General features: G+C 41.3%; 1 protein-coding gene across 2 annotated transcripts; it reads left to right on the top strand.

The window, feature by feature from the left end:
- The first annotated feature begins 922 nt into the window (after positions 1–922).
- Positions 923–17,268, top strand: NUDT4 (nudix hydrolase 4). 2 transcript variants are annotated; one of them, XM_060164891.1, is made up of 5 exons: positions 923–1,420; positions 11,261–11,371; positions 12,158–12,202; positions 14,078–14,162; positions 14,455–17,268. In XM_060164891.1, the coding sequence occupies exons 1-5, from the start codon at positions 1,322–1,324 to the stop codon at positions 14,655–14,657; spliced, it is 543 nt and encodes a 180-aa protein (XP_060020874.1). In that variant the 5' UTR covers positions 923–1,321; the 3' UTR covers positions 14,658–17,268. The 2 variants fall into 2 exon arrangements, with proteins under 2 accessions (XP_060020874.1, XP_060020872.1); XM_060164889.1 differs by having other exon boundaries at positions 14,075–14,162.
- Positions 17,269–21,456: the final 4,188 nt, after the last annotated feature.

Below are 21,456 nucleotides of genomic sequence, written 5' to 3'. Positions count from 1 at the left end.
GAGGGGGTGAGGGGCTCCCCTGAGCTTCCTTACCACCTTCCTTAACACTAAGACAGGCCTCCTGGCTCCCATCTTGGCGCTTGCCTGAAAACGTAAGAGTTGTTTGTCCCAAGTCCCCGAGAGACTGTATGCCCCTAGAGAGCAGACATTCCACTCTATTTAGCGTTGTGCCCCCAGCACCTGGCTGTGCCTGTTAACTCAGCACGAGATACACTTAGGAGATATTAGCCATTGCCGGCATTAATGAATGCATTCTGGAGGGTGGGACAAAGTGAGAGACGTTATCCAGGGCTTCAAACAAACGTTTAAGCTTGAGTTGACTCTTGAAGGAATATAAGCGACGCTACCCCCAACTAAAGACTGAAAAACAAAAAGGAAATCTGCCTTCTCCCTTCCCCTGCAAAACAAAAACAGTAAAACCTCTTAATCAACGTCTTCACCTTTCCAGGTCTCCACTGTCTTCTGTCCCCGCACTTGACGGGCGCTCTCTGGACGTGTACACAGTCACTGCGGAGACTGCCATCGCGGCGACGCCGCCAGGCATTTTCTGACCAGGGAGCGACTTTTCTGAGGAGGTATGTGGTTAGACCCCCTCTCACGGAGAGGCTATTTAAGACCCTCACGGGGAAAATAACGGGATTTATAAACAGGGAGGTAAGGGTCTTTGCTTCCGTCCCTTCGCTGGCATTTTGGATCCCGGTCCTCCCACGCCGAGTTGGAGCTCTAGCCCTCCGACCCCGCAGAAATCGAACAGCCTGAAGGCCGAAGCCCCGTCCCCGCCGCCCCTCCCCCACCTCAGCGGTCTCGGCACGCAGGCGCGGAGGCGCGCGCAGGGCGGCGCGCCTGGCGGCGCGCCTGGGGGCGGGGCGTGCGCGGTCCCCTTAAATACGGCGGAGGGGGCGGTGCGAAGCTGCCGCGGCGCTGCTGCCCAGTCGGCGCCAGTTCTTGCCGCTGTCTCCTCGTGGCGCGATCCTCGAGCCTCGCTCTTTCTCCGGCGGCGGCTGCGGCGGTGGCGGCGGCTGCAGCAGCAGGAGAGAGCGGAGGCGAGCGGGCGGCGGGCTCCATGGAGAGCGGCGGACGCCCGGGAAGAGGCGGCGCTTCCTCCCCGGCACCCGGGCTCCAGTGACCGGCGCTCGCGCCCTGCACCGCGTTGGAACGGCCGCCGGCTCCGGGACTGACCCGGCCTCGCTGCCCTTCGCCGCGCCGCCGCCTCGCCTTCTTGCTCCCCGACTCGCCCTCGTCCCCACTCCCCGCCCGGGTGGCGGCGGCCAGGCCCCCGCGGCGGCGGCCGGAGCAGCAGCGGCAGCAAGAGCCCGCCTCTATGATGAAGTTCAAGCCCAACCAGACGCGGACCTATGACCGCGAGGGCTTCAAGAAGCGGGCTGCGTGCCTGTGCTTCCGGAGCGAGCAGGAGGACGAGGTGAGGGCGGTCGGCGCGCTCGGTGCCCTCCTCGGGGGCGCCGGGGCGGGGTTGGGGTGGGTGTTCGGGCTGGCCGGAGTAGGAGGGTCCTTGCCCTTGCCCTTCCCTTTCTGCATCCCCTTCCCAGCCGACCCTCCGTCTGGCCCCAGGGCTGGAAGGGATTAGCCCACTCCCTCCTTCTCTCCCGCCCTCCCTCCCTCCTTCCTTCCTTTCTCTGGGTTGATTGTGGAAACAAAGGGGCTCGCCCAGCCCTATGCTCTCCCACTGGGTCGTGGTTAGGACAGGAGGCCGAGACGCCTCCTGGCACCCGAAAAGGTCCCGGGCCGTCTAGGTCCCGCCTAGGGGGAGTTACCACTTTAACCTGCGAACTGAGCGTGGAGCGAGATAAAACCTTGAGTTGTAACAGAGAGGGTAGCAATGGCGTGAGTGTTGCAGCCCAAGCCCTTCTGCCTCTGTTACATTTTCCTCCCGTTACAGCAGTTTGCGGTTTCAGATAAATGTAGGCATGATTATGGAATATCCAGTCCCCGTGCTTTAAAATAAAAACTCATTCGATCTAGTTTTGTCATTTCCACTTTCAAGTGGATCCTTTAACTTCCAAGCACTTGGCATATTTATACTTGATTTTTTTTTTTTAAACAAGGCCTACTCTTGGAAAGTTTTCTGGCTATAGAATGATGGGTAGTGAAAAATGTGGAGTCACACCAGAAGGGAGAAGATGGACTAGAGTTGGGCAAAGTTGCCATTTTCAGACAGTAATCTCTAGCTCTCTGCATATTTATCAGAGCTGCTTTGCTATGTTTGGCTTGACGTCTGGAGAGAAGCAGTCTTTTTCTAAAAGGAAGCAGCAGTCAGTCTTCTGTAATTCACCCATCAGCATTGGGTTGATAGTGAGGCCGTTGAGGTTTTCCTGGAGAACAGTTTTTATTTATTTGTTACATTTATTTAATTTAAAAATGGTTCACTGCTTTAAATTTCCATAGAGCAATAATAGTCGATTGGTAGCCGATGAAAATCTTTCAGCATTGCCACTTCTAAAATGGTTAGACAGGGAAAGCATTAACATTCTGAGTTCTGCTTCCATAACCAATTATGTCCAATAAAATTACAGGCTAAAGCTGGAGACGGGAATTTAATGGCTTCCTTATTGCCAGTCCCTGTAGTTAGGGTGAGTATGACATAGCGTACTCTCAGTGGCTTAGTTGTTCTTACTATGCTAACAAAGATCAAAGTGCCTCAGAATGGTGCTCTTCAAACTCTTGTCTTGCCTTTATTTTTTGAAAAGAAACCAAGCCCTTTAGTGCTGATCCGGTGCTCAGTTGGGGGTCTCTAAGTGGTTAAACTTAAATTCCAGAAGAGTTTTCAAGGGAAATTGGTGTCTTTGAACTGGGCCTATTTAGGAGAGCCAGAAAGTAGAGAGGGAAAGGTTTTTAGCATTTACAAAGTCAACAAGCTTTAAGTGCATTCTGTTAAAAAGATTAGAAGGTCCTTGAGGGAAGGACCCTGTTAGGACAAAGCAAACTTTGAATATAAAATAATACAGTAGCCAGAAGTGATCAAGATAGGTCAAGAATCTTACCTGATTGGCTCCCTATTGTGTAATTATTTTCTTAGTTGGGTGCTTACTAGGTGCTGGGCACTGCCTGAAGACCTTTAAGTTTGTTACATTTAATCCTCTTAGTGCAGGTTTATAGGTGAGGAGACAGTTGCAGAGCATAAGTACTTGGCCCAAAATGACGTAATTAGGAAGTGGTAGAGTCGGAATTCAGCATCGGGTCCTTACTCCTGATGCTGGGCTCTTAACACAGGGCTCAGTCCCTAGCGACTGGGCACACGGAGATTTGCTTGAATGAGTGAGATTTTGTGAGGCTGAGCTTGGAAGACTTTGCGAAAGTAGTGACTTTGAAGTCTTGCCATAACGTGAACTTGGAATTCAGGCTTTGTAAAAACAAAAGTTCCCAGGGGAAGATATGGGAAATGGGAGGAAATTGAAATGATCTGTATTGTGTGAATGGTAAAGCAAAGTCTGAGGAGAGCTTCAGAAGTTAACCTTAGCAAATAAATGAGTTGTTTTTGTGCTTTGAAATTGTTTCTACTGTAATAAATGCTAAATTCCTAGCCTCTGGTCGACTCAAGAGACCAGTGCCATTATAAAATGAAGTAAAGAGCAAGATTTGGAGAATTTAGTAGATAAGTTCATTGCATAAAACTTTGACAACCTGGAGGTTGTGAGACCAAGTGAATCGGTTTGTTAGAGAATATGCTCTTTAATGTCTGGTTTAGATCTTCAAGATCTTCATTTCTGTAGTTGTGTTTATAGAATGTAAGTTGAAATAAAATAGTAATTGCCGTTTGACCCTCAAAAGCTATGCAGTATTCTAGTCTGGCTGTCTGTACTGAAGGGGGTCTCAGTAGACCTTACTTTAGAATAGGTTATTGTAGGAAGGAAAGATGTTCTAACAGCAGGAGTCTTTATTCTTTTGGGTGTGGTTTTATGTACTTTCCCATTGTATCTCTTTCTGCCCTGTGAGCTAAATAATAAGCATTAGCGTTTGTATAGGAAGAAATTAGGCAGCAGAAGTAACTTGTCTCGAGGTCACAGAAGCTGGCAGATCATTTTGAGCCCCTTTATTTCTAAATTTCATATTCACTTGATCCTCTCTCCAGCTAGTTATTTCTGTGGGGAACCACCCTTACTTTTGACAGTTGGGCTTCCAGTCAAGGCAACAAGTAAGTGTTCCATAGAGTAGCTGGGATACTCTGCTTGTGCAGTGAAAGTGGACAATACATTCACAAAAGGTAACCCGAAATGGATTCCATTGAACATATTTGCAGATATGATAGTTGGAACAGGGATGCAAAGATGAAAAGTGTCACCTGGTACGGAACATGCTGTACAGCAGGAGGTTAGACAAATAACTGATAAAAAGGAAATAAAATAAGGTTAAAAGTACCATCAGGTACTCCAGGGTTAAGATTCAACGTAAGTCATTTGGAGTTGGATTTCAGTGAGTGGGAAAGGAAGAACCAAGCCTCACAAACAGTAAGACTTGGGGCTGTGGTCTAGTTAAGCTGCAGCTTAGGATAGCATAGAACAAATAATGGCTGAAAAACAATGAGCACCTTAAATGTAAGGTTAAGGAGTTGCTAGGCAAGAAAGGAACTCTTACTTTTGGACAAGGAATATTTTGATTTTAGATGTATTCAAGTTTGAGAATGATCTGGCAGCAAAATAGGCTAGAATTCTAAAGAGAGAAATAGAAATGACTTGATCCTGGATGGAATCCAGGCACAGTTGCAAGTGGGAAACAGACAAAGAGTCTTAAGAACTTCCATTTGGACTTTTTGTTCCAATTAACTTTTTTTTTTTTTTTTTTTTTTTTTGTGGTACGCGGGCCTCTCACTGTTGTGGCCTCTCCCGTTGCGGAGCACAGGCTCCGGATGCGCAGGCTCAGCGGCCATGGCTCACGGGCCCAGCCGCTCCGCAGCATGTGGGATCTTCCCGGACCAGGGCACGAACCCGTGTCCCCTGCATCGGCAGGCGGACTCTCAACCACTGCGCCACCATGGAAGCCCCCAATTAATTTTTAAGCTCCCTGAGCCAGGGGCTGCATTCTACAGATAGTAGAATCTCAATGCAGAATGTATGTTTCCAAAATGTCTGCATTCTACAAAATCATGCACTAAAACTAAGACTTGCTGGGAAGAGTAGAGTCTCAAAGCCTACGGAACTCTAAAACCAGAGCTCTCATAAACAAAAACTAATATTAATACTTCTCCCTACTAGTATTTTAACTCCTAGGATCAACAATCCTTTTCAGACATATATTCTGGGACTCTTACTTCCTCAGAGATTTAAGTCCTTGAAGATGCTTCAAATGGAAACCACTTTCATCAGAATTAACTATCCAAAGGTAGCCTTTTCTAAATCCAGGAAAATGTCACCAGCCCTCTTCATCCATGCCCGCAGCTCTCCCAGACCTAGAGAAGGGCTACTTCGCCTACTCAGCCAGCCACTTCCTTCAAGGGAAGGCACTTCTGTATGATTCATCTCTGGTTTTATTCTTGTGATTTTGGTTTAGCGCCAAGGCATTCTCTGCTTTTGTAAAAGTTTACCTCAGCACTTCAGAACATTAACATGCTAGGAGAAAAAGTCATGGTCAACCCAACTTACCATTATCTACCAATCCATATAATCTAATTTGGGTTAAACACATTTTCAACACAATGCACTGTTATTTCTGATCTTCTTATAGCACTCTGCCTCTATAGCCCAAAAAAGTAGTACTAGTTTGCTTAGTAATAGCAGTTGGTAGTGGTTAGTGGATATAATAACTATTTTTGTAACTTACTATCTTTTAAAATGTGTATGTGTGTAGTAGGTGTTCCTAATATGCTGTGGGCCTAATTTTGGCTAAATGCCTATGAAACAGTTAAGTACGGTAGAGCTCGTTTTAACCATTCATGCTATCCTTATTCATGATAATGTGGGAAGAAAGAACAACAACCCCAAAACAGCTTCTAAATAGCTACAATTCACAAAATAAAATTCTTCATTCTTAGATTTAGGCATCACTTTAGGGGTTCTCTGGATAGCTTTGTTTTTTCTAGGAAAGAAGCGGTAGTTTGTAGTGACTAGTTGTTTGCCGCAGGGGGCCATGACCCAGAGCGGTTCTAAGGGTAAAAGCTGAAACACGAAGGGCAATTTGGGGCCCCTTGGTGTAGGGAACTAACAATCCCATGTACCTCCAGCCTCTGAGGGCATGACTGCATTATATAGACATTGAACAGCGTTTTCTAGTTTACACGCTTTTACGCATCCCCAGTGAGGAGGACTTGGGCAATATAGGGTATAGAATCTATATTATAGGTTATTCCAATTCACAGACAAAGCTTTGTCCAGCAAGACTCAGGACTGGTTCCAAGTGGACCACTATCACTATACTGTTGCTACTAAAAGTGAAGAATACTTCTGTTCCAAATCTTAAAACATTAGGTATCTAAGAAAAAGACAAATGTGAGAAATGACTTCTCAACAATGCCAGGTGAATAGTGTTTTATTCTGATAAATTGCCCAGTACATGAAGAGGGATAAGGTCTGATAGTGCAGTAGGAGGAATGCTGATATGAAGGTGGTCAGGTTGAATCAGGGGAAGAAGTGTCTTCACTTTTCACCACTCTAATGCCATTGGCTTTGGGGTTTGAGTGTGATTCAAGTCCAGCACTGCAACTTGGTGGGTGGACTAGCCTCCTTTTTATAAATCTTTCCTTTGGTCTCAGCTTTGGCTTATCTGGAAGGTTAAAATGTCTACTTTCATCTTTGTCATCTTGTCACTAATGTGACAGACTGTCAACTTGTTGGGTGCATAAAATCTTATATGCCTAGAAAAGTAGTTGAAACGGAATTTAAAACCTGTGAATGACCATGTATGGATCTGTCAGCTGTTGATGTATCCTCTTACTGAATAAGCTTTTGTAACCTATCTTTTGTTACTTCAGTAATACCGTTCTTTTTTTTTTAAAGCATTGGTCATTTCCTTAATAAATAACGGTAATATATAAGTATAAATATATTCATATCCATATATATGTTTAGTGGCAAATACCAGTAGACTTACTTCATAGCAACTGCTCTGTACCCTCATCCCTTTTGTCTTTTACACCTTATCCCCACTCCCTTCACTCTCTCTCACTTCCTTACAGTGTAGATTGTTTTAACCTCCAGCAAATTTCACCACTTTCTCTCAGATTTGGCATCACAGACGTCTAAGAGGCAACCTGGGATTTTTGGAGCCTGTAAAATTATGGATCCTTTTTGGAAGTCTGAGGGAAGAAAGAAGTTTGTAAAAGTTAATGCAACCATAGAATTTAAAATTGTGATAAGCATTATTTTGAGACAAAGTATAGATGGAAGTGGATAGTCTGAGAACCCTTTTCTCTAGAAGTTTTTGTTTGTTTTTAGTAACACCATTCTTAGAGCATTAGTTAGCATTGCTAAAGCTACATTATAGATCTACTACATTGGGGATGTTATAGAATGTTTAGATGGCTTTGCAGGGGGTGAGAGGGAGATATTGCATAATAATGCTTTGTGATATGGTTCTATAGGTTTTGATTCTTCCAATGTGTAGAAGGGGTTTTAATTGTCCTTGTTTCTGCTTATGGTGTTCAGATTTGTTTCTTCTGCCCTGGCAGACCTCTGCCATAATTCTGTTTATTCTTGTCTATGGAATATATCCCTCAGTTCTTGCTCTTTTTTTTTTTTTTTTTTCTGTACGCGGGCCTCTCACTGTTGTGGCCTCTCGCGTTGCGGAGCACAGGCTCCGGACGCGCAGGCTCAGCGGCCATGGCTCACGGGCCCAGCCGCTCCGCGGCATGTGGGATCTTCCCTGACCCGGGCACGAACCCGTGTCCCTTGCATCGGCAGGTGGACTCTCAACTGCTGTGCCACCAGGGAAGCCCTCTTGCTCTTTCTTAATCACCATCCTCCTTCTCCCCCCCACCCCCCATGTAGCCTTGACCTCATTTGAACTCCAAATAAAGTACTCAGGATGAGTAGGCAAGTACTTAATAACATACTGGTTTCCAAATCTGTACCATCACCAAAGGCTCGTTATCAGATCTCTTAAGTTAGTTGTTTAGATGCTGATCATCTAAACATTTAGTTGGTATACCTTAGGTATTACTCATTTTAAATTGACCATTTTTTTAAAAGATACATTTGAAGTTAATGGTTTAATCAAATTTAATCACTTTGGAATGTCAAGAGACTCTTGCAGCATCATAAGTTCTTGATTTCAGCTAAATCATTTGGAAGAAAAGCTTAGTCATATGATAGTGATATCCTGTAGATAAAGATTTGGTTTTAAATCGGAAGCTTAAGTGTTAGTTCAAAAACAGGCACAGACTGTACTAATTGTTTTTCAACATTATTAACCTTATGTAATTTAGTTCTTAAAGACTGTCTTGGTCAAATAGGAACATAATAGTCATTGACCTAGATATATGACACTGAATTTCATTTTTTCAGAACTCAAACATTATAAATATTGATGGTTTTGAAACTCCCTATTTACTAAATGAAGATGTACTTTTCTGGTGGCTAGCCACCTGCACTGTCCTGTTCCATTATGAAGGTAATCAAGGAGGTTGCTTAGAGAGCATAGCATTGTGTAGTAAGAATTTTGTTTGGATAATAGAAACCAGATTATCCCTAACTCACACTTGGTAACCAGGAAAAGAGGCTTCCAACTCTGTGGTCAGGACTGGTGGTTACCATTTACTTCTCCCTTGATGTAAGATATAACACTTAGGTGCCTTAAACATTTTTGTTTTAACTTAAAAACTTACATTCATTTGCCAGTCTTGATAATAGGGTCAGAGTCTTTGAATACCGTAGATTCTTGGCAAGTCTCGTTTTTGAATAAAATACAAAGGTGAAATCTGATTTGCAGTTCGCTTTGTACAGAGTAGAATTTTAACTTTCTGGATTTTTAAAATTTCCTTCTTGTAGTCTTTTTTTAGTATCTCATCCATACTTAATTTGATAGCAATTTTTTAAAATTTATTTTTTTATTATTTATTTTTGGCTGTGTTGGGTCTTCGTTGCTGCATGCGGGCTTTCTCTAGTTTCAGCAAGCAAGGGCTACTCTGCATGCTGTGTGCGGGCTTCTCGTTGTGCTAGCTTCTCTTGCGGAGCATGGGCTCTAGGTGTGCAGGCTTCAGTAGTTGCAGCACATGGGCTCAGTGGTTGTGGCTCGTGGGCTCAGAAGTTGAGGCTCGCGGGCTTCAGTAGTTGTGGCACACGGGCTCAGTAGTTGTTGCTCACAGACTTAGTTGCTCCGCAGCATGTAGGACCTTCCCAAACCAGGGCTCGAACCCGTGTCCCCTGCATTGGCAGGCAGATTCTTAACCACTGCGTCACTAGGGAAGTCCTTGATAGCAATTTTTAATAACACATTTTTAATGAATCTTTGCAGACCCATTTTTGGTAATTCCTTCTTGCTGTCATTTATCATTAACTGTCAGTAATTATAAAAACAAGTACAACTGGCAAAATTTGGGAAGCAAGCTTATCTTTTTTTTTTTAATTTATTTATTTTTTGCTGGGTTGGGTCTTTGTTGTGCTCAGGCTTTCTCTAGTTGTGGAGAGCAGAAGTTACTCTTTTTTTTGCTGTGTGCTGGCTTCTCATTGCGGTGGCTTCTCTTGTTGCAGAGCACGGGCTCTAGGCGCACGGGCTTCAGTAGCTGTGGCTTGCGGGCCCAGTAGTTATGGCTCGCGGCCTCTAGAGCGCAGGCTCAGTATTTGTGGCACACGGGCTTAGTTGCTCCGCGGTATGTGGGATCTTCCTGTACTGGGATCAAACCTGTGTCCCTTGCATTGGCAAGTGGATTCTTAACCACTGTGCAACCAGGGACATCCCAACAAGCTTGTCTTGATAGGCTAATTCAACTCAATTGGTGGGAAAGCAGAAGAGCTAGTAATGGCCAACAGTGAGTATTTAGTCTAGGATCTAAGGTATTTAATACTAACACTCAACAGTCTTGAAAGGATAGTTACTTCTTTTTACAGAGGACGACACTGGTACCCATCACCATGTGCATCAAGAAATGAAACACATCTTGTTTATGACCAGTAGAGTTATAAACATCTTCAAGGTGAAACCTGTGCTTTCTAGTTCTTGCTAGATTTGTTTACTCTGGCTCTTTAGTTTCTAATTTTGATACATAAGCCCTATTTGCTAATACTTAAGAAAGCTTAAATTTAAGGCTGTCTTACATTTTACTTTACCAAAATTGCTATATTTGGACTTGGTGGTTCCCTCAGTGTCAGCCATTAGTACTTTAGCTAAGGCTTTGTCAACTGTTGGGTTAATTTACAGTGCTTTCTCTGGACTTGCCACTGTTCTGCCAGTTATATACTTGGAGGAGTGATGCTGGTAGGAGCAGTAGAGTCCTATCCAGATCGAGAATGAGAGAAACGGAGCTCAGATCACTGGAGCATTAGTTGATCCACTGCTCTGTGGTGATGGTGTGTCCATAGGCAAAGGTGTGCTGCTTTTTTCAAGTTGAGGGGGATTGTGCACCTGGACAGGTGTTCCCTCATCTTCCAACCCTGTTTTAGAGGTTTGGGGGAAAGGTGTGGGACTTGCTACACTACTACTGTCAGCCTGGAACTTTCCATTTGGGGAAGGTTGAGTTCTGGCAGCTTACTCAAGTAGGTGAATTCTGGGCTGGCTGTGAACTCCTGAGGGCCATCCGTTCCTCTGGCAGTAGGGAGGAAGCTGGGCAGACAGCTGGCACGGTGTCAGAAAACCCGAACCTGCATTGGGGATCAAGCTTTGCCCTCAGTTGATTGATTCTGGTGAGAATTCTTTGCGTTGACTTGAAGGCAATATACTAAGGTAATTTTGCAGACATTTTTGTTCAAGTTGGTCAAGATGTTACCTTCATGAACATTATTTGGTTATTTATCATAGCCTTTCTCCAGCCCCCCAACTTCGGTGAATTCTAACCTAACCTGGCGCACAAATTTTCACTTATAGGATGAATATATATTTCCTGTTTCAGATACCATTAAAAAGTGAACTAATAGGATACTACTCTGTGATAATATAGTGTTTGTTTTTGTTTGTTTGTTTTTAAGTGTGTGCACATTTCAATCTTAATGCTGTTCTTGACCCAGATTTGCAGAGTTTCCTGTAAAGGCCAAACAGTGTTTTAGGCTTTGTGGGTCATACCGTTTCTGTTGCAATTGCCCAATTCTGCTGTTGTAGCATGGGGAAATGAATGTGAATGTGCTTCTGGGGCTCGGGTTTACAATTATGGTCGATCTTGCAGGTGCTGTTGGTGAGCAGCAGTCGGTACCCAGATCAATGGATTGTCCCAGGAGGAGGAATGGAGCCCGAGGAGGAGCCTGGCGGTGCTGCCGTGAGGGAGGTTTATGAAGAGGTAAGATGAAGAGTAGCACGTTCTGGGTGAGATTCACAAACAAGGCACTTTGCTGCGTACACCGGGGAGAAGGCAAGAAGACAGGCAGATCCCACAGGTGCTGTTTGGTTGTCTAATTCAACATTTTAAAGCATGTGACTACAGCTAGTGCTTTGCTAAGCAGATTTTTTTTTCTACCTGGTAAAAATAGACAGTCTGATAGGTGATCAACATATAACATTATGGCCTTGCCCCAGAGCAAGGTTTGTATTAACTGAGCAAAAATGCACAGAGACATTCCTCATATGCTACAGTTCCTTTTCAAATGAATAAAAAAGCCAGTTGCTTTTATTTTACTGGCTTATTCTTAAAGTTCAGTAAAATAAGGGCACACACGTGCACAGAAGCACACTTGGCCTGCCTGTCTTCTCACACCTGATGAGAGATAGAACTTGCTGTTACCCAGGGGCAAAACAGCATAGATCAAGTGCCATAAAAACTTGAACAGCATTTAGGGCATAAATGAGAAGTGAATGGTAAGGCTCTCATTGGGTGTTGGTGCATAATTGGAAAGGTTTCCTAGAGACGGGTCTTAAGGGATGAGCATCCTCTAGGAGACAGCATGTGCCAGTTTGTTATTTTGCAGTATGGGTTTGAATGGGGCACACACTGCAGTTCCAGTGTCACAGTACCAGGTAAAAGGAACAGGACTGTGCAGTGGAAGTGTAACACATAGAAAGAAAATAACTTGCATATAAATTTTGTTATGTAGAGGTAAAAATTTTACATTTCATCTTTTTTTAATAGGCTGGAGTCAAAGGAAAATTGGGCAGACTCCTGGGCATATTTGAGGTGAGTTACAAAAGTAATCCTCATCTTGCTGATGATAGAATTAATGATTTCTTCCTTCCTAACAGGCCAGCAGCCTGAACCAGACATTTCCTACTTCTGGCAGCAGCCTGAACTAGACATTCCTCTAAAACTATCAGTAGGCAAGCAAGTCATAAGGATTAGGAGGGAGGGAAGTAAAAGCTGCTTAACTTTCGTATACCATTAATTTTATACAGCGTTATTACAGTGGTAATTTGTTTTATATGACAATACAGTGGGGCTGATATAGACAGACTTACCTCTTGGTTCACTGTATACAGTTTAGGTATAGACTTTTTAGGAGGTGATATCCTCAGTATCACCTAAGGGCTTACGTTTCTCATGGATACTGTCTTGAAATGTACCCTTTGCCTTCAGCATGTAACATTGGGTGATATACATAATGACATGGTATTCTGAAAGGTATCCTGAAAGGTATCATGGTATCCTGAAAGGACACCATGAGGATGCAGAACTCAGATACACAGACTAGATACTAGAAGCGTAGAATTTTCTTGTATAAGTTGTTATGACTGAAGTCAGAATGGAATTTGTGGAGAGGAAATTTGGAAGTGACAGGTATTCTGTGGAAGGTGGGGAGAAATGAGGTCAGGTCATGAGACCCAAGCTGTTCTCAAATATATTTTCATCCAAAATTCAGACCTAGATACATAGTATATCAGACACATTGTGACCTTTTTTTCCCCCTAGATTAAGTGTTAGTTTAGTCCTACTGGTAGGACTATGTAAATACAGTCCTTACAGATTTTAATTTTAAGTCTTTTACAGGGATTCAGAAAAAATTCTGATTGTACAGCACTTGATAGAATTGATGACTTCCAGAATACAGTAATTGTTAAGAATAAAGTTCTTAAGATACTATTCAAAATTTTGCAGAATTCAGCACTTGCTTTAGCCAGTTAAATAGCACCATCTCCTGGTTAAACTGGAAAACATATTGCGAGTTTTCTTTCATTCTCGAAGACATAAGACACTGAATGAGTGGATTGCTCAGGTGATTTGTGGTAGAAAAAAAATAGGGCAATTATCTAAAGTCTTAGACTATAGCAAACAAGGCTAACTTTAGTCAAGATGAAAATGAGCCCCTTCATCTTGAGGCCAACTTGGGTTTAATTTTGAACCTAGAGACAAGGCTAGGCAGCAGTTTTAATATGGTTAAAAATTGAGTTTGGGCATATAGGACTAAAATATCAATGTAACATTCCAGAAATGGACTATCCTAGGTATTATTCTCAACCATTGCTGCGCATAGTTCACCTGGAAGCTTTTAAATACTTAGGCCTCCTCTCAGACTCACTGAATCAGTGTCTCTTAAAAAAAATTTTCATCCTGGGTGATGAAGTAGATGGTCAAGGTTGAGAGGCCCTGGTCTAGGTTAATAGGGCTGTGCTCTGTATGCATCTTGTGACCCTCTAAGAGGCATGTTCTAAAGGAACTGGGGCTATTTGCTCTTCTACAGAGGTCCTAAAGGAAGCAGTTTCCATAGTCACAAAAGACTGTTGGGATTAGCCCACAGGAATAGGACCTAGGATAAAGATGACAGGAATGCAGTTCTTTTAATATAGATTCCATTCCAATCTTAAGATTTTCTTCATGAAAATTGTCTAATGGACAGAAATCAAAGTGCTAAAAGTTTAGTATTGGGAGCTAATTTCACCATTTTAAATATTTTGTCTCATATAAACTCACTTTTAGGCTGGGTTATGTGACTGAGTATACTTGCCTATATTGGCAAATAGACTCTGCTAATGTATGCCACACTGAATTTTTCACACGAAAATGTGTATATGGCTAGGTCTTGTAGATTAAAATGCTTTTCTTTTTATATTCAAGCAGAACCAAGACCGAAAGCACAGAACATATGTTTATGTTCTTACTGTCACTGAAATATTAGAAGACTGGGAAGATTCTGTTAATATAGGTAAATTCCCTTTCCTTTTGCTATCTGAATTCTCTTAATTCAAATACTACATATGTGTATTCAGTTTTCATCTTAAATTATTTTGGGTTACTTTTTAGAGAAGATCAATATACATCTCCAAATTTGAATTATCTTAAAATTGTTCCCCAATATATTGTTGTCTAAGCCATTCCCAAAAACATAGTCATTATTTGTGGAGACAGTTGAGGGGGCATTGTTAATAGTGTATAGCTTTTTAAAATTGACCTCATTATTTTTTATTTTTAGTAACCAATTTCATACTGTTTTTTAGGAAGAAAGAGAGAGTGGTTCAAAGTAGAAGATGCCATCAAAGTTCTCCAGTGTCATAAGCCTGTACATGCCGAGTACCTGGAAAAACTAAAGCTGGGTTGTTCTCCAACCAATGGAAATTCCACAGTCCCTTCCCTTCCAGATAGTAACACCCTGTTTGTAACTGCTGCACAGACCTCTGGGCTGCCATCTAGTGTAAGATAGAGAGAATTGGAAGGACCTCTTCCACCATGTGCAGTCTCGTGGGCAGAGGCTTTATTATCCTTGGCAAACATCTGAATGACGCTTGCAAACTGTCTGAATTTGCCATGCAGGATTTTCAAACAATCTGCATGTTTTTCAGATGCTTTCAAATCTTCTTTAAAAAAAAAAATAGTGTAAAATATTTTAATAAGCCAAAGCCATGTGGAATTTTTTTTAGATGCCTTAACTGTGCCCCCAGCCCACCAACCTTATTATTTTGGTTGGCATTTTCACAGCATTTTTTTTTCAGTTTTTTGTCCATTTGATGTCAGTCTGTGGTTTTTGTCAGATCAGCTTATTCGTGGGTATATTTTTCCCCTAAATTGTTTTCTCATTCACAGTATTAACATATTCAACAAATCCTTCTCTTGTGGTAATTTATGACAGTAATTCTTGATATTAAAGCAGTCCATCAACCCAAAAACTTGTTTCATAGGATCACAATTTTGATTCATAGATTCCAGATTTGGACTATTTCTATATGGCCCTATTTTCGGGAATTTGTCAACTCATTTGTCTCAATTTTCACAACCGGTATTATGTCCCTAACTACCTGATATGGCCAATTCCCTTAAAACTCAATAGTTCTTTAACACAAAGTTTAACTCTGTAGAGCTGGTAATTGTTAGGGCAGGTACAGTAAGCAAAATGCATGTAGTACATAACATCACGAAAACTGTATTCATGGAATTTGAGTTAGCATGCTCCATTGCCAATCCCCTTCATCCATAATCTCTCCTTACACAGAATACATGAGAACCACATTTCCCTCAATGTAAATTGCTTTTAAAAACATATTTCCAGTTTTTTAATTTAGTGACATCTCTTTAGTTAAACTTGCTGGTTACCACCTTAAATGCCAGTCAGTGCTGACTGCATCACAATTGAGTGAAATGGCCTCTTGTTCAGCTGTTACAGACCTAGATTGTTAAGGCACCTTAGAACATCTCATCTTTTACAGCTGGTTAGTAGGTACTATTTATCATATAACTAAATATTGGGGCACTGGAACATACCTGAATTAAGAATTACTTTGTCTTACACTTGTCTTTATATTCACTTAAATCCAAGAATCCCATCTAAAACACATAAATACCTTGTCTGAAACACCTATACTTCCCTGACCAAGTCAGAAATGAGGTGGGGCAAGTGAAAGATGATTCCATATGTAGACATTCGTTAGCTTCTTGTAAATAATTGTAACTGGTGGAATATAAAGTAGAAAATAAGCATAGTTATACATTTGTTCTATAAATTGTTAACCTTTAAAAATATAATTGCTGCTAAAAATAGAGTGCTGTTACACTTAAGGAAAATTGGTGCCACTGTTTTGAAAATGAGATCTTGTGCCATAAATGCAGCTGAACTAAATATAAATATTAGTTCACAAATTAATGCTGTCAAAGGAATGAGTGAAGTAGAAAAACTTTTAACCAGTGCTATTTCATTCTAAATTATGTAGTGTGATCAAACGTGATCATCCAGAATTTTTATATTTTTCTTTGTACAGAGGTTATGTATTCTGGGTGTTTTTTTAAAAGGAAACATTTTAAATCCCACAGATTGACACTTTGTATCAATCTTCAATGGACTAAGGGTTTTTTCCTCAGTGATCTCTGAAGTTTCTTTAAATTATATACTTAACACAGCAGAGAAACTGGATTGTTTTTGTATATAAGACTGTGTACACCTGAAATGTTGTCAGAAGTACTGGGAGTGGGGGGGAGGGCTGGGTATCTTGTATATGATATTAGAAGTAATAATGCATGAACTTATTTTATAAACCCTTGGACTATGTATTTGACATGTAAAATATGTACAGTATTAATGTCAGCCATTTCTTAAAAGTGAGCCTATAAATATTGTTGTATAATTTTCTTTGGTCAGAAACATTTGGACTAAGTAGTGCCACTGGGTCGGGTTTTCTTCAGTGCCATTTAGCAAACCACCTGTCTTTACTATGCAACTAGCAAAAATTTGTATAATGCATCAGAATATTTCAGTCGTCACACTTTAAATTTCACATGAAGGGTTCTTCACTATTCTTTTGGAACCCAGCCTAGCAAAATTAGAGGAAAGGCGCTAAGGAGATTTATTTCTGTTAAGAGAAAAAAGCCTACATTTGCAGACTCAACAGTTGAATCTACTATAAATAACAAATACTGTCTACTATCTCAACTCTTAAAAGTTTACAGTGTTGGGACTGTCATTTGTGCTTTCTGTGGGGTAGTTGGATAAAATTGGGCAGCTAAAATTTTCAGTTCCGTGTGGCTCCTAAATTTTTAACAGTTTGTAAGTTGATTCGCAGACACAAAGTAGCAGCTATCTTGCATGTGTGTTGTTGGGTTTTTGTTTGTTCGTTTGTTTGTTTGTAAACCGGTGAAATTTTCCAACCAGGCACATGCCATTCAATTTTCTGTTGATCATACAGTTGTATAAAGCAGCAAAACTGAAGGGGGAATGATTGTTGTATACACTTTAAATTGCTTTGCATGGTCTCATTTGAGATAATTGGTGTAAGAATCTTGACTTTTTTTATATTTGGAAACATCAAATAAAAAATGGGAATGAATTTTTTTTTAACATATCTTAACACTGTCCAAGTGAAAACTTGTCTGGCATTCCACAGTAACAACTTTACTGTTTTCCCATGGGTGGCCATATAATTATCTCTTAGTAGTAGTTCATTTATACACTTCCCTTTTATGATCCTTACTAGTGGAACTGAGTTAAAAGGAACAGCTCACCAGTAAGGTGTTGCCATTACGCTCCTAATGTATGTTTTCCATCTTATTGGACACCAGTCATGCCACTGTGGTTGTCTTATTTATTGCTAGTCCCCTTTCCTAATGGGGTTTGTGTTATAATTATTTTAACAATTTTCAAGGGCTCTTGGCTTATTCTGTGAGTATTTTGCTGTAATATGTTGCAGACACTTTCTACACTACCATCACTTTTTTTTTTTTATATTTATTTTGGTTGCGCTGGGTCTTAGTTGCGGTACTCAGTATCTTCGTTGCCACCTGCAGGATCTTTAGTTGCTGGACGCGGGCTCTAGTTCCCTGACCAGGCATCAAACCCGGGCCCCCTGCATTGGGAGTGTGGAGTCTTAACCACTGGACCACCTGGGATGTCCCCATATTAATTATTACAGCTCTGTTTTAAAAGGGTGACTGGTGAGGCCATTATATTTACCCAAAATATTATTTACCTAAGATGAGCTTTAGAATCCTCACATAAAAGTTCTACTCAAATCTCATTTGGTTTTTGATTAGGATTGTTAAATTGGAGGAAAAGAGAAAACTTGGCATTTTCTAATGTCTTCATGTTGGAATACAAGAATTCTCTACATATCTCTTACACAGACTAAACACTAGTTGAGTATTTATCGAAGTATGATTTGTAATGGATTTGTGACAGCTGGAACGTTGCTGTGTAGCTGATTGTCTCGAAGTTTCCATCCAATACCTTGTTTCATAAATTCTTAATGCAACTGTTTACCATTAGCTGCACAGTAGTCAGCACCTTCTTTATGCCTAGCATTAGAGCTACAGAACAGGTTTGTACCCTCAAGGATCTTATATTCTAGTGAAGTAGACATGAGTGATAATTATTTATACATCAGAAAATGTCTTTCAACGTGTTAGATCTATTTTTTAAGACATATAGGTACCATCTTCAAAAGCAAAATTTTATATAAAAATGTGATCCCCATCAAATACTTTTATACATACATTTTTATATGGAATTGTAGAACAAAGGTTGAAAAGTGATCTCATCCCTGGTGCTACTTTCTCTCATTTTTAATACCTTCCTGACTAGTGCCATTGGCTAAATTCTAGCAGTCAGATGAGAAGGCTTCTAAGGGCCAGCTTGGCATTGCATTATGTCAAAGACCCTAATTTACTCTGAAACTAGCTTTTTTTTTTTTTTTTTGACTGGGTTGGGTCTTCATTGCCGTGCACGGGCTTTCTCTAGCTGTGGCAGGCAGAAGCTACTCTTCATTGCAGTGCACGGGCTTCTCACTGCGGTGGCTCCTCTTGTGAGCACAGGCTCTAGGCGTGTGGGCTTCAGTAGTTGTGGCGCATGGGCTTAGTTGCTGCGCTGCATGTGGGATCTTCCTGGACCAGGGGTCGAACCTGTGTCTCCTGAGTTGGCAGGCGGATTCTTAACCACTGCACCACCAGGGAAGTCCCCAGAAGCTAGTCTTAAATTCTTCTACTTTGATGCGATTTCAACTAATTATCCCAAAAGTTACTCTTCCCAATATGTGGAATACTACCCTCTGGACATCCCATTTCCTGGTTCTAATTAAACACCAGTGCCAGACATTATAATAGCATAATAAAAGCAGTAATTCTTAACTGCTTTTCTCAATTTTTACTCAAATTCATTCCTTAATCAAATTAGTGAAATAAAAAATACTTGGCTATTACTGTGCATCAAGAAATAAAATACCTTTTAATCAAGTTACTACACTAGGAATCTAATCTCCAGGAATGTGGACACAGATGTACCTACCAAGATAAGGCAACCAAAGTGGTGAGATGTGGAAATAAAATGCCCAGGCCCAAAGGGGTAATGGTTAACTAGTAATATATCCATATAATGGAATATTATAGACATAAAAATGGCATTCAGGTTAAGGATGCAGAGTAAACCGGTATGGCCTTTTTGAGAGCAACAGTAGTAGTAACTATCAAAATTTTAAATGCATATAGCCCTTTCACCAATTCCACTTCTGGGAATCTAGTCGTCAAAAATACTTCAACAAGTTGCAAAATCAAAATATGGTCAAAGATGTGTATTGCATTATTTATAAAACTGGCATCAATTTAAATGTACAAACTGGGGGGTTAAATTATGGTCATCTACTTGATAGACACTATACAGCTACCAAAGAAATGTGCTGCCACAGATGGAGATCCTTTCAATAATGCTAATTGAAAAAGAATACAGCATTACCTGTTAAGGTCACATTTTTTAAAGGAGCCTGTACAGATTTCAGATTTCCTTTAAAAATCCTGTATAGGGACTTCCCTAGCAGTCCAGTGGTTAAGATTCTGCACTTCCGCTTCAGGGGGCACGGGTTCGATCCCTGGTTGGGGAACTAAGATCCTGCATGCCGAGAGGCGCAGCCAAAAAAATAAAATCCTGTATAGTTTTTAAGTGAACGTTCTGAGAAATTTTCAGTGTGAAAATGTTCAATAATCTCAAATGAAAAAACTGGGTTTTATAAGTGCCCAACCTGTATATAACTTATCAAAATATATATTACTATCAAAGCAGAAAAAGGAAATCTGCACCACAAATCTTTTCCGTTATTGGAGTAACAGTAAGGTATCACTTTTTTTTTTTTTAAAGGGCTTCAAATGCTTGGCTTATTTATTTGTTTGTTTTTGGCTGTGTTGGGTCTTCATTTCTGTGCGAGGGCTTTCTCTAGTTGTGGCAAGCGGCGGCCACTCTTCATCATGGGGCGCGGGCCCCTCATTATTGCAGCCTCTCTTGTTGTGGAGCACAGGCTCCAGACGCGCAAGCTCAGCAGTTGTGGCTCACGGGCCCAGTTGCTCTGCGGCATGTGGGATCTTCCCAGACCAGGGCTCGAACCCGTGTCCCCTGCATTAGCAGGCAGATTCTCAACCACTGCGCCACCAAGGAAGCCCCGTATCACTTTTTAAAAGGGGGAGGAGAGACACATCTCCGTCGGTTCTAACACAAGAGCAGTGGAATAATCAATCACTGCCAAGGAGGTAGGGGTTAATTCAGCCTACAGACCAAATGGAGTCCCCAGCCTGTTTTGTGTATAGTCCACAAACTTGGAATGTTTTTTACATTTCTAGTGGTTGGAAAAAAAATACCTGGTGACATGTGAAAATTAAAGTTTTGTTAGAGAAGAGCACAGCATGCCCATTTGTTTAAAATTGTCTATGGATCCTTTCTCGCCACACTGGCAGAGTTCAGTAATAGAGACAGACTTATGGCCTGCAGAGCCCAAAATATTTACCGTTTCAGAATGAAAAAACACGGATTACAAGAATTTGGCCCTACTCTTTTGGTTACTCACAGTCCTGATGCTTCCTGCCGAAACATAAGGAAAACAGCACCAAGTTCAAATTTAGTGTAACCAACATATCGTGTCTAACCTGCTTTTGACAGTTCTGAGTAAATCGTCTTGAGTAGTCTACTGTTGAACCTAAGCCAGAATACTTTGTAAACTTGCTAGGTTATAATGAAACAAGAGTTATTGGGATTTACTAATCTAGATCATGAACTATTTCAAAAGGAGTCACATGGTGGGTGAGTATGGATCAGGAATATGTAAAATGGAAATGTGCTAGTTATTCCACATGATAGGAACCTGAGTTATCAAATCTTTCATAATTTCTAAAACTTTTTTTGTCCCATAGGTAAAAATGCTTAGCAGAGCAATGTTAAAGCTCCTTAATGAGCACCATAAAATGTACGTCTACGAGATCATGGGATTTCAGTTGCTCTGCTACGAGACAAGGAAGGTCTAAATATTCAGACAATTACCATATGCTTCTCCAACCAACCAGAAACAACTACATCAAGTCCACAGCGGCTCAGCTTGGTTAGCAAGTCTGCATTCATACGCTTTCGAAATGCTACGCCAACTGGCACATACGAAATGAGATCAGCTACAGGGTAGCAAAGGTGAAATTGCAGGGAGAAGGGAGGACCCAGACTCTTGATGTTGAGTTCCATACTTAACAGGAAAAACTTTAATCCAACTCCCAGT

Source organism: Lagenorhynchus albirostris, chromosome 11 (genome assembly GCF_949774975.1).
Source record: "Lagenorhynchus albirostris chromosome 11, mLagAlb1.1, whole genome shotgun sequence".
NCBI lineage: Eukaryota > Metazoa > Chordata > Mammalia > Artiodactyla > Delphinidae > Lagenorhynchus > Lagenorhynchus albirostris.
Note: the sequence above shows the minus strand (reverse complement) of the source record. Positions and strands in the feature narration are given on the sequence as shown.